Source organism: Eleutherodactylus coqui, chromosome 11 (genome assembly GCF_035609145.1).
Source record: "Eleutherodactylus coqui strain aEleCoq1 chromosome 11, aEleCoq1.hap1, whole genome shotgun sequence".
NCBI lineage: Eukaryota > Metazoa > Chordata > Amphibia > Anura > Eleutherodactylidae > Eleutherodactylus > Eleutherodactylus coqui.
The window spans coordinates 15,576,561-15,589,980 of record NC_089847.1 but is presented as its reverse complement, the minus strand read 5'-3'; the positions used below and the strand labels follow the sequence as shown (position 1 = coordinate 15,589,980).

The 13,420-nt window shown below is 42.7% G+C and overlaps 1 protein-coding gene across 1 annotated transcript in view; it reads left to right on the top strand.

Annotated features, from left to right (window-relative positions):
* SLC7A10 (solute carrier family 7 member 10) overlaps positions 1-10,716 on the top strand; it is a 72,000-nt gene extending 61,284 nt beyond the window's left edge. The window contains exons 9-11 of the mRNA XM_066584184.1: positions 6,708-6,857; positions 7,604-7,781; positions 10,270-10,716. Of these exons, the coding sequence (XP_066440281.1) occupies positions 6,708-6,857; positions 7,604-7,781; positions 10,270-10,400 (459 nt within the window). The 3' untranslated portion in view covers positions 10,401-10,716. The remainder of the gene's footprint in view (positions 1-6,707; positions 6,858-7,603; positions 7,782-10,269) is intronic.
* Positions 10,717-13,420: the final 2,704 nt, after the last annotated feature.

Below are 13,420 nucleotides of genomic sequence, written 5' to 3'. Positions count from 1 at the left end.
CACAAATTATTGTGCAAGCAGCGTGACCGGCGGGCGAGACATAGTTTACGCCAGATTTAATAGGTGAAAATAGCTCAGATTTTGTCGCCCTTCTACGCCTGACTGTTCGTTTCCTCACATTTTTTTGTGAGGCATAAAGTATGTGTTTTAAATAAACTGGCAGGAATCACGTCAGCCATCTTCTTTAGGCCGGCCACAGCTGAGCGCGTTGTCATACGTCCGCAATGCGCGTTTCCGATTACATCCGTCGTCCATATTTGATCAAGATTTGATGCATATTTGCGCAGTAGAAAAGAATACTAATATGGAGGCAAATAGACAAGAAAAAACGGTCACGCTGCGTTTTTCAAATACAGCCGTGAAAAATACGGTCATGTGACTAGTCCTATTGGTTTACTTTACCTCGGTATTACCGTACGCAAAATGCGGACCAAATATAAAGGTAAAATATGCTTGTCTGAAACCAGCCTAAGGCCGCCTCTACACGGGCGGATATTTGCTGCAGGAATTCCCTGTCGGCGTCCGTACCACGAATCCCCAAGAAATGCCGCCCGTTACTCCTTATGGAGAATCGCTGCTTCCTACACATGGATGGAAATCAATCACGATTACCGCTCGCACAGGAAAAATCTGACGGATGCTCATTTCTTTCTTTGGAGGCGGATGCTGTTAAGGCCATCTTCACACGGGCAACAAAGTCACGCAATTTTGTCGCGTTGCTACAATGCTACAAATCGCATGTATGTGAAGCCCATGCTTTCTTATGGGTTAATTCACACATGCGATGTTTTGTAGCATGCGACATCCCGACACAAAAACCGTGTGGGCCCCACGATATGCCCGCGACTCGTGAGGTTTTGTAGCCCATGTTTCCCTATGGAGCCTCCCCCTCTGTTGCATCACATCGCATGAAAACGCGCTTTTCGTGCAGTGTGATGCAACTTTGACAGTAGGAAATCCTACTGTCAAAGCCCTAATCTAAGCCCTGGCTGCAGAAAAAAATGAAAAAAGCAGTATACATCACCTTAGAAGCGCTCAGCCGGCCACATCTTCACCCCAGGTCCCCCCCACTATTCTCCTTCATCTCTTCTGGTCGGATTAAAAAATCCCCACCTCCTGAAAGCACTGCCTCTGATTGTCTGACGCTTAGCCAATCACAGCCTGCGCTCGATGAACCAATCACAGTTATTCATCGAGCGCTGGCTCTGATTGGCTAAGCGTCAGCCAATCACAGCCAGCGCTTCAAGAAGGCGGGGATTTTTCAATCCCTGGCCAAAAGCCATGAAGGAGACCAGTGCCGGGGATGAGGAAGAAGATGCAGCGAAGCCCCGGACAGTGCTTCTAGGTGAAGCATACTTTAAAAATAAAAATTCTGCAGTTAGGGCTTATTTTCAGGGTAGGGCTTATATTTCAAGACCCTCTCTCCCTGAAAATCCTCGCATGTGGTGCTACAAAGTCACGCATCTTTGTAGCGCCGCATGCAACAATGTAGCGCTACAAAATCAGGGTATTGCCACTAGAAGATGCAGCGATATCAAATGGACCAGCGATGCGATATCGCTGCAATTTTCTCGCGGCAATACCGTGTCACCTGTGTGAAGGAAGCCTAAATTGTATGAGGCTATGGAACACACCACTGGGGCCTGGAGACAGTGGAGTAAGGCCCAATATCCATGGGCGGATCTGATTTGCGGAATCCCATAGGGAAACATGGGCGTTCGCAAGTGAAATAAAGCATGCAGATTTGATTTGCGCACCTTTTAGTCCAGAAAAAAAAATTGCAGCATGATCCATGTCAGTGTGGATCCCACACGGACGGCTTCCATTGAAGTCAATGGAAGCCGTGCGATCTGGGCCACAGATTCTAGGGGAAAGTGGGAGTTTAAAAAGAAAAAACTCCACTGCGCATGTGTGCCGGGCGGCGCTTCCACACGTATCCGCAGTGAAGAAGAGGGAAGAGTAGAATTCCCGCAGTGTGCTCTGCCACGGCCAGGGTCGGATTCCGCTGCGGACTCCCACATGTGGAATCCGATCCGACCGTGGACATGAGGCCTTAATTTCAAATCCTTTCATTTTAATAGGTTAAAAGCCTAAAGCAAGAACCAGACAACGCGTTTCTCTGCCATGGACCGGCAGCCTTGTCAGGCCAATAAAATACACAGTAATGCAGGGACATGTAAACTTTGGCCGGCAGGAGCTGCGGGGCAGAAGTTCATATGCAAGAATCCACTTAGCCTTTTGTAGCCTAGTCTGGGAGTCAGAGCAATTAGCACAGAATTAAATAATGGAAGAAACCAATATTACATCAAAGAAGAGTTCCGTTATCTTTGCTCATTAATATCTATTAAAACTGCTTGTCATCATACAGATGTATTATATACATTCATTAAAAAGATGAAATATCTATTCATTAAATATCCATTACCCACAATTTACTACAGATGTTCGATGCACATCATATTCTATATTACATGTAGTGCCTCTCTCATCCAATAGATGTCATTCTCTTGCTGTAATCAACACCGTATACAAATAAAGTAACCAGCCTGATATATCCACAATGAATACATGAGCAGCAACTGGATGAAATGGGTTTGGCTGCAAAATGATCAGAAGATAATAGAAATGGGATTAGTAACATTAAATGTACATTTAGTTTTTTTTTTCTATGCATATATATGATAATATATTACATTTTTTTCAAAAAAGTTTAACTTTCAATAAAAATTACAAAAAAAATAATATATATATATATATATATATATATATATATATATATATAATTATAGCACCTTCCTAGAGACAGGAAGTGCATGATTTTTAAAACAAATAACAAAACTGAACGGTATATAAAGAAATTAAGGTTAAATATATGTATGTTCATGTATGTGTATATATATGTGTATATATGTATCTCTCATCAGCGCTGTAAATTCGCACGATCGGTCGATTTTCCACGATTACGTCCAGAGGTAATTAGCATTTTCTCGTCCATTCACACAACTGTGAGCAACATTTTTAGCGAAAAATACGTTGCACCCGGAAAGCCTTCAGTCGGCATAAATCCTTGTATTGACTTCCAATGCCTTTATAAAGACACCTGTAAGCTTTTCGCAGCGTTGGATGCTGCTAAACTGCCCCATCCTCCTTTTCTTTTTCCAGCTCCCATAGGAGTCTATGGGAGCCGCCGCCGTAGATCAATCGAAATATAGTTCCAGAACTATCTTTTTACCCACCGTATACTTGGCGGCGCGTATTTCGATCGCTTATGTTCCATTTTTTACGGTGTGTCATTTTTACGCACCGTATATTCACCCATGTCAACGAATGCATTGGAAATCAATGCTCAGATGGTCGCGTATATCGGTTAGCCATAAAAACACGCCGTATATGCGCTCGTGTGAATCAAGCCTAACTTTGTTAACATGGCTATTTTCCCTTTAATGGTAATCACCACCACAATTGTCTCTGTAACATCCCATACTGTCGATTTTATAGGATATGCAAAAAATTGTTCAAAAGTTTTTTCATTACCACACTCAAAGATCTGTTTTTACAAAAAGAATATCCAGAGAATTTGATTCAGGATGCAATCCAACAAGTTCTGGGGTTACCTCGGGAACACTGCCTACAAGGAAGAAAAAAAACAACCAATTTACAGAAAAATGTAAATATAACAACCCAAAAGTAAGACCTATCAAATCCATTTTAGAAAGACACTGACATATTTTGTCAAAAGTCTTTAAATAAAAGATATGATTCCAAATAGTCTGTGCTGTACTTATAAGAGAGCACCATCCCTAAAACCCGTACGAGTCCCTAGTTGGCTTAAAATACACCTTGAGGCCTTAGTCAGACGGGCGATTTTTCGCGCGATTTGCGGATCGCATGACGGATGCGCATCCGCAAATCGTGTGACCGGTGCGCGCAAGTCGCCCGCAAATCGCCCGAAAATCTGCTCCTAGCCGCGTTTCATTAGAAACGGGCCGGAGCTGTCCAGCGCATTGAATTAAATATATAAGCCCTTCCCTGCAATCCATCCTAAAATGTGTTAAAATAAAAAAAAATTGTATACTCACCTTCTCCCGGCAGCCGGAGCTCCGCGCGGCCGTCCTGCAGTGGGTGTGAAGGGGGTGTGTCAGACCTGCCCCCTGATTGGCTCAGCGCTGAGCCAATCAGAGGCATGCCTCACTCACACCCATTCATGAATTCATGAATGGATGTGAGTCAGACCTGCCCCTGATTGGCTCAGCCCTGAGAGGCAGCAGTCACTCACCCATTCATGAATTCATGAATGGGTGTGTGAGTGTTTTCAGCCTCTGATTGGTCAGGGCTGTGACCAATCAGAGGCAGATCATTCAGCAGGCGGGGATTTTAAAGCCCCGCCGGCTGAATAGTGCCAAGAAGCAGTTCAGGAGAACTGACAGCGGCCGCGGCTGGACTCCGGCTGCAGCGGAAAGGTGAGTATACAATTTTTTTTTATTTTAACACATTTTAGAATTAATTGCAGGGAAGGGTTTATATATTTAACCCCTTCCCGACAATTCACCCCGCGCACGCCGCAGCCCATTGCTTTCAATGGAGCGGCTGTATTGCCGGCTCTATTGAATTCAATGGGCAAACATCGTTCTTCTCTGTCACAGCTGTTACAGCTGTGGCAGAGAAGAATGATTTGTCTTCTATATGTTCTCAATGGGGTCGGCGCTGCTGCCGCCGGCCCCATTGAGCGCATATACAGAAGAGAACAGGAATCGCAGATCGCAGATAGGTGCGATCTGCGATTTTTTGTTCTATAATTTATCGGACGAGCGCATAAAAAGCGCTCATGTGTCCGATACCATTGCAAAGCAATGGTTTTATAAAATCGCCGGACGCATGCGCATGCGCAAATCGCGGCAAAAAACGCCCGTCTGACTAAGCCCTCATAGAGCAGGCTAAAGAAGGATAAGAAATGGATTCTTGCATATGAAACGTTATCAAATCAGCGGAGCAGCAGGGGTCACCTATGAACTTCTTCCCCTCCTCTCCCACCCATCAAAGTTTAAATGCCCCTGCATTACTGTGTTGGCCTGATGAAGCCACCGGTCCAAGGCAGAGAAACGTGTTGCCTGATTCCGACTTTGGTCTTTTAACCTGTCATATGAAATAAAAGCATTTACACTTACCTGGCTGTCTCCTGGCCCTGGCGGTGTGTTCCATAGCTTCATATAAGTAACTGGTAACACACTACCAGATTTTGGCTGCATTTTTGCCTCCGTAATACGGACGTGTCTCCCAGCCAAATCACGGATCTCCTGTCCAGAACTCTGAGGATCTATGATGCTCGGGACAGAAGATCCACATTCAGTGTAGGACACACATCCATATTACGAATGCAAATATGCATCTCAAATACGGTAGTATGTCACCAGCCTTAACACCTTAGTGACCAAGCCTGTTTGTGCCTTAATGACCAGGTCAAATTTTGGAAATCTGACATGTGTCTCTTTAACAAAGAACAACTCCATAGAGGTTTTGCATATCCAAGTAATTCTGAGATTGCTTTTTTCGCCAGATATTGTACTTCATTTAGGTAGTAAAAATAGACTGATTTGTGAATATTTATTAAAAGCGTTTTTAAATTCGCACTTGTTGTCGGTCACACGATGGCAAAATTCGCACATAAAGTGGGGTCCCATCACGATCCCCTGCTGTGGCTGTGACAGCTGCAACAGGGGATTCTTTGGAAGTGAAACTACTGGATGTGACAGCATTCACCTTGTGGTCAATGAGGCCGACGGCAGCAGCGGCGTACCCATTGACAACATACAGAGTAGATCGCGATCGGCAGAGGATTTCTTCACAATCACAGGCAGCGCTCAGCTGTCATTCAACGGCTGAGCGCTACCTGTGATTGGTCCCTACGCTCAGCCAATCAGAGGCAGCGCTTTCTGGAGGCAGGGATTTTCAATCCCAGGCCACCAGAAGAAGGAAGAACACTGCCAGGGATGTAGAGAAGAGCTGATTACTTCTAGGTGAGTTAACTTTTTTTTTCTTCTCTTTTTTTTTACAGCTAGGGATGATTTTCAGGGAGGGACGTATATTTGAAGCCCTTCCCCAAAAATCTCTGCATGGCTTGCCTTCATCCTATTGCTTTCAATAGGATGGCAACAGCACTGGCTCCATTGAAGGCAATGGGAGAACATCACGCTCATCTGCCACAGCTGTGACAGGGGAATTCTTCATCCCTGTGGGGATCCCCCTTGTCACTGAATACTGTGACAGTGCTGTCACATTGTTCAGTGATGAGGAGACTCCCCGCAGAGATGAAGAAATCCTCTGCCACAGCTGTCGTAGCAGGGGATAGCTATGGGACCACACTTTATGTGCAAATTTTAGTTGCGTTTTGCGATTCGATGCCCTATTTTTTACCGATGCAATTTTTTTGCGCATGCAAAAATCGGACATGTGATCGCTACCATTGAAAAGCATTGGTTCTAATAGATGCGAATCGCAAACACAAAAAAAATGCGCTACAAAAAAATGCTGTCTGACCGAGCCCTATGCTTGTTTTAGTACAATTGCCGGTCCTTGTAGCTGATAAATATGTGAACTGCTTCTATGGAAAACCACATTGATGATACTGCATTTCAAAGTCTGGATCATTTTTCGTGCTGCGGTTTTCCCATTGGGACATTACTGACAATTCCTGATGTTTGTTTTCTCAGTGTGGAACGACCATTATCATCATGCTGGTTGGCGATACGTACACCCTGATAAATTACGTGTCTTTCATTAACTACCTCTGCTATGGAGTAACAATTATGGGGTTAATTGTTCTTCGCTACAAGAAACCCAAAATGTTCCGACCTATTAAGGTAAGAGCAACACAATACGACGTGTTCTTGTCTGCACATCTATCATTAGTTATGTCCTTGAAAAAATATACATTATTGCGATATCTGGCTAAAGCTATAATTACACTATCTTAACGTATTGACATATGTGTAACGGGTGGGCGGTACGTGCCCATGTTGCGGGTTACATGATGGCGCGGCGATGACAGATGGAGGCCCACTTTTTACGAAAATAACTTTTACTGAACAACCAGTTAAACATTATTACGCTCCATAAGAGGGTTTGGTTACTTAAATGTTATATAATAAAGCAGCATATACTTTCTTAAAGAGACAGTACTCAAAATATCATCTGCGACACTAAATATATTTTCTCGTCAAAAGCAGTCACATACATTACCTTCACTTCTCTTTGACAGCAGCAAGGCACATGACTTTTCATAAGGCTATACGGTTCCTCAGGACTGCGGGATAACCATTATACACATCATATATATATATATATATATATATATATATATATAGTCTATGCTGCAGGTTCTGACAAAAGACTGATGCTGACCAGTTTGGGACTGGCAGACAACAATATGTATTAATTGGTATACTTATTTATATCTCTGAAATATTCTGAAGATTCCGACAATGGAATTACAATGCTTCCGTAATGTATCCTATGCAGAATATTTCTTAAAGGGGAATAGCGGAAAAAATATGGGCACACAATAAGTCTGAAATTAATTATTTAATCATTTTCTGTTTTATTTCAGGTGAATCTGCTGATTCCAATCACTTATCTATGTTTCTGGGCATTCCTACTGATATTCAGCTTCTATTCAGAACCAATAGTGTGTGGCGTCGGACTCATAATTATTTTAACGGGTGTGCCAGTCTTTTTCCTGACTGTTTACTGGAAGAATAAACCAAAGTGTGTAGATAGATTTATTGGTAAGCATTCTTTGTGTTGTTCTCTATCAGAAGTAGGAGGACCTGTTCACACAAAGGGTTGCGGAGCACCTCTTGAATCAAAATATTGGTAATTGTCAACACCGTACTTTCAGTTTTTACTGCACCCTTGGTGGCCATATCTATTACCCTGAGACATGTAGCCTCTGCATTAGTATAACAAAAAAACTAAACGTAATCCCCATAGACTATATAAAGAAACCACAGTCATGCAGCCAACTCTTTGGTCCTCTTCTCCCAGTTCTATTCTCCATTGGCATAGAACTCCGTCTTGAGATCGTTAAGAGTCCCAGCAGTTACATAGTAACATAGTATGTTAGGCTAAAAAAAGACAAATGTCCATCCAGTTCAGCCTGTTTCCACTCCCCCTTGTTGATCCAGAGGAAGGCAAAAAAAACCCAGTGAGGCAGAAGCCAATTTACCCCATTTGGTGGAAAAAATTCCTTCCCGACTCCATAATGGCAGTCAGAATAATCCCTGGATCAACATTGAAAGTTCCTACCTGACTCCAAGGCCCAGATCAACAACCCTGCACGTTATTTAATGCCTATATTCTGTAATATCATAGCTTTTCAAAAAGACGTCTAGTCCCCTCTTAAACGCCTCCATTGATTTTGCCATCACCACGTCCTCAGGCAGAGAGTTACACAGTCTCACTGCTCTTACAGTGAAGAAGCCCCTTCTGTGTTGGTGATGAAACCTTCTTTCCCCTAGACGAAGAGGATGCCCTCTTGTTACGTCGCAGTCCGGCATATAAACAGATCATGGGAGAGATCCTTGTATTGTCCCCTCATGTATTTATACATAGTTATTTGGTCACCCCTTAGCCGTCTTTTTTCCAGGGTAAATAATCCCAATTTTGACAGCCTCTCTGGGTATTCCAGTCCTCCCATTCCGTTTATTAATTTAGTTGCCCTTCTTTGAACCGTCTCATGAGCTGCAACATCTTTCCTGAGCGCCGGTGACCAGAACTGTACGCAGTTTTCCATGTGAGGCCTGACAATTCCTTATATAGTGGAAGAACCACTTTTAATGCACCGTAAAACTTTATTTGCCTTTGCAGCAGCTTACTGGCATTGATTGCTCCAGTTAAGTCTACAGTCCACTAGTACCCCCAGGTCTTTTTCCATATCACTTTTCCCTAGCAGTACCCCATTTACTGTATATTGATGACATCCAATTCTTGTACCCAAGCCCCCAACTTATCTAGAGCCATTTGTAGCCATATATTGTCCTCCGTTGTATTAATTATCTTGTATATTTTCGTATCATCTGCGAACATTGATATTTTACTGTTCAGTCCCTCTATCAGTTCATTGATAAATATATTGAACAGAATGGGGCCTAATACTGAACCCTGTGGCACCCCGCTAGCAACGGTGGCCGAATCGGGGAACGAACCATTTATTACCACCCTCTGCTTTCTATCTCTAAGCCAGTTCTTTGCCCAGATACACACGTTTTCACCCAGACCGAGCTGTCTCATTTTATATATTAACCTATTATGCGGCACGGTGTTAAATGCTTTAGAAAAATATAGATGTGTGAGATCAATAGACTCTCCCTGTCCAGCCTAGAACTTCGTTGTAGTAGCTGATCAAATTGGTTTGAAATGATCGACTGTGCTGATGAGAAGTTATACCATTGTTTTCCTTGAGATATTCCAGGATGGCAACTCTCAGAAACCCCTCGAGTATTTTTCCAATTATTCAAGTGAGACTTACTGGCCTGTAGTTACCAGGCTCTCTTCTTGACCCCTTTTTGTATATTGGAACCACATTGGCAATGCGTCAATCCAGTGGTACAACCCCGGTCTCAATGGAGTCCCTAAATATTCGAAATAGAGGCCTGTCTATCACGTCCCTTAGTTCTCTTAGAATCCTTAGGTGTATTCCATCTGGGCCCAGCAATTTGTCAATTTTAATCTTTTTTAGCCGGCTCTGCGCTTCTTCATGACCACAGACGTATCCTTTGAATATGCCATTAAAATTAATATCATTGCTAGAAAAATGTAATTTTTAACCTTTAGCAAAGACAGACCCCATATCAGTTTGGGCCCATTTTTCTTCGTTTTTGAGAACCTACGGCTAGGCTTACATCTGCACCATAGGCTCAGTTAGGAGCTTTTTGTACAGGCATAAAATCCCAGAGAACATAGTGCAGCCTTTTCATTTAGGACAATGCTAGACACCATAACAGAAGCCAATCAGGTCCGTTCAGCGGCTTTCGGTTCTGTCATTGAATGGATCTGTTTGGGCAGATGAGACCCACTCTCTACTGTGAACATCTCAGACCTTTAGGTTTGATTCTGTTATAGTTTGACCAGCTCAAGACCTCTCTTGAAGTACTAGAGTCCATTTCGATGTCGCTGTTGGGACTCAGTGTAGTGTTGGTGGCACCACTACATTAGTACCACATTACGTCTTCATGTCTTACCTCCATAATAACACTATTTACACTTTCCTTTCAGAAAAGATGACATACTGCGGACAGAAAATTTGCTATGTTGTATACCCTCAACCAGACCTTCCAGAAGAAGACCTGGTTCACTGCAACGACGCCTTAGTGACCGACAACGAAAAGTCCTTGAAAATGCAATGAGCTGCTTTCCAAGTTCAAGCTTTCCTGCATTTTGTTTACAGGCAAATATGTGGAGAAAATGTACTTGAGAGTCTAGCAGTATAGAGAAATATGGAATGGAAGGTGTAAAGAAGGGCGAATCATCCCAGGAAACACAACAGCACAGTGACTTACAGCTTTGACAGGCGGTTAATGCAAGGAACTGGGTGTCTTTTTGATGTATGTTAATTAACCCCTTTTCAGCCTGGGGAAAGAACACAAGAAACCACCACTGGCGCTGTTCTCCTCGAGTCAAATGAGCCACTGTACACATGCTAACTGAAAGAACTTTTTTCGGCCTTCCATCTTGTATACATTGAACTGGTCTTTTTTTCCTCAATTAAAGCATAATTTGCAACCACCTGCGGCGTACCGTGTGCAGCTCTTTGAATTTCACAGTTTCATTAGGACACAACTCGGCACAAGATTGGTTTGTTAACGGTCAAATGAAGATAAGACATTGTATATTTCGAGGTTTGAAGATCACACACTGGACATAGCTATTACAATTAGCAGGAATTCTCCTGTTTCGTCACCTACTCTCTACTAGTTTGTCGTTGGGGCAGTTCCTATTCATTAGGCTGGCATCACATGACCGGATTCCTATTGTGGAATCTGTGGTCAGCGTCTGCGTGGAGGATCTGCAGCAAATCACGGGCATTGTTTGTCAGGACCAGTGTTTTAGACAGGGTTTCCATTAAGACTATCTTTAGGGATATTCAGTGTTCGTGGTGTTTGGTGTTAGGGTCAGCCTCAGGGATAGATTCGAAGACTTAGGGAAATCTACAGTTAGGGTCAGTTATTATCAGTTTGTTATTATCTGTTCACAATTCCCCTATGCTCCATCAACATCATCTGATTACAATCACTATTCTGTTTCTTTCATCCATTTTTGGGTTCCCAGTCTTTAATTTTTGTTACATGTTGATACATGCTTCATATTACTGCTTTCTCGACTATCTGGTTGTCAGATAACTCGATCCTACTGTAAGTTCTGGGGGTATCTGACAACTGGGAAACAATGTTAGTACCCAGGAAAGGCAACTGTTATAGATGGAGTCTATTTCTGCCATCTTATCACAGAAATGTATTATATGGTCACCTCTTCATTTTAAAAGTTTGGCATGTAATACCTTTATTCTGTACATAAGTAGTAGATGATTGCTGGAGTTTTAGCTGCTGGACCTTTGGTGATCAGCTGATCTTCATTAGGTCCTCAATTAGAGAATGGGTTGTTCCCTTTTCTAAACCATTGTCCATGAAGTTTTGGGGTATCTTTTGTTTCCAGTCTCTTTGCCCTCAGATACAAACAGAATAGGAACTCTTGAGAAAGTGAGAGGTAGGACAAAATATTTTATTTTCTTAAAATTAGTCTACATGCTCATAGACACACCTAAACAGTCATGAACTTAATATCCAGTAAAAAAAAAATTGAAAGAGTTTTTACATGATAGGGGGGAAGGTGTAGTCTAGAAAATGAATTAGGAAAATAAAATATTAGCGACATGTAATAATGAGATTGGTTGTACTATCCCTTAGTGAAGGTCAACAGAGTGCCTTTAAGGGGTTGTATCAAGACAACCCTTGTGATTAGGTCTTATAGGGCATGTGCACTTTATAGATTAGATCTTCCTCTCTAGAACCCCACCACCCTCATAATCTAGAACCGTTGGAGCCACTGCTCAGGAGACCACAGCCTGTCCATCTATTACATGGTCACTTCTAAATTTGTGTAGGGCAATAACTAATCCTTTACTCTCGCATCATGCATTTACTTCTCTCACAGAACTTGCCGTTTGCTTAAAGTTCTTAAAGTGACCCTCCAGTTTTGGGACAGAATTCTGTCCCAGGAGTGGGAATGGGGGTATTTTACCTGCAGTTGTTTGTCCCTTTGGTTCCAAGCCTCGTTTTCAGGCATTCAAGATGGCCACAGTAATTTTCCAACTACCTAAAGCACACTGTGTGCTGCTCTCTGATTGGCCAGTGTTTATCACGTGAGCAGATATGACCAAGCAGAAAGCAGGTATAGTACTTTGGTATGCACTCTGTGGATTAGGTAGTCTGAAGATTGCGTCAACCATCTTGGATGGCTGAAATGGGACTTGGACAGCAGATCTGAGGAACAGCCGAAATGGACCGCAAATAATGTACCCACCTCCCTAACTCCCATCATGGGACAAAATATTGTTCTGAAACCAGAGGGTCACTTTAAAAAGCCCCTAATATGTCCTGATGTCAGGATAGCTTTGCAGCCATGGTCCTGTTGACTTCAGAGATGAATTTCTTTTGCTCCGGCTCCGGGACCTGGGCATGACTTTCAATCAAATATATCATCACCCAATGACAGTAAGCTCTGGGGACCAGCCACTTAACACATTCCAAGCACTGGGCGCTATATCTAAGGAGAGCCAGTACGGGGTAATGGGAGGTGGGGAGGGATATGCAAAATGAAAACTGCAGAGCAGTCAGTGGGGCCGCAACTGCAAGGTTATGCAGCCGGCCCAACTAACATGAGACGATGACAGGTCTTCTTTAAATAAAATCAGAACATAGAAAAAAAAAACTTTAAAAAAATCTTGTCATAATATTTTAGGTTGATGAAGGGGTATTTTTTATTTATTTTTTCTATCCCATCATGCAGCATTTCCATGAGATGTTTTTAATGGGATTGTGCCAGAAACTACGCCACACCTGTCTATTGGTTGAGTGTGGTATTGCAGCTCAGCTCCATTGAGGTGAGTTGGGCTTCGCTGCCATACCACACACACCCTGTGGACAAATGTGTGGTGCTGTTTTGCCACAAAGTAGCCATGTTTTTCTTATCCTGGACAACCCCTTTAAATCATTTTTATGCACGATTCACACATTTCCTGGTATGGGATAAAAGGTGTCCTGGAGATCACAGCCAGGCGCTGCTATAGTGTGGATACCATACTGTAACACTGAATGCAGTGGGTACCAAGTTTGGAATTTTTCTTTAAGATACTGAAATCTAATTACAT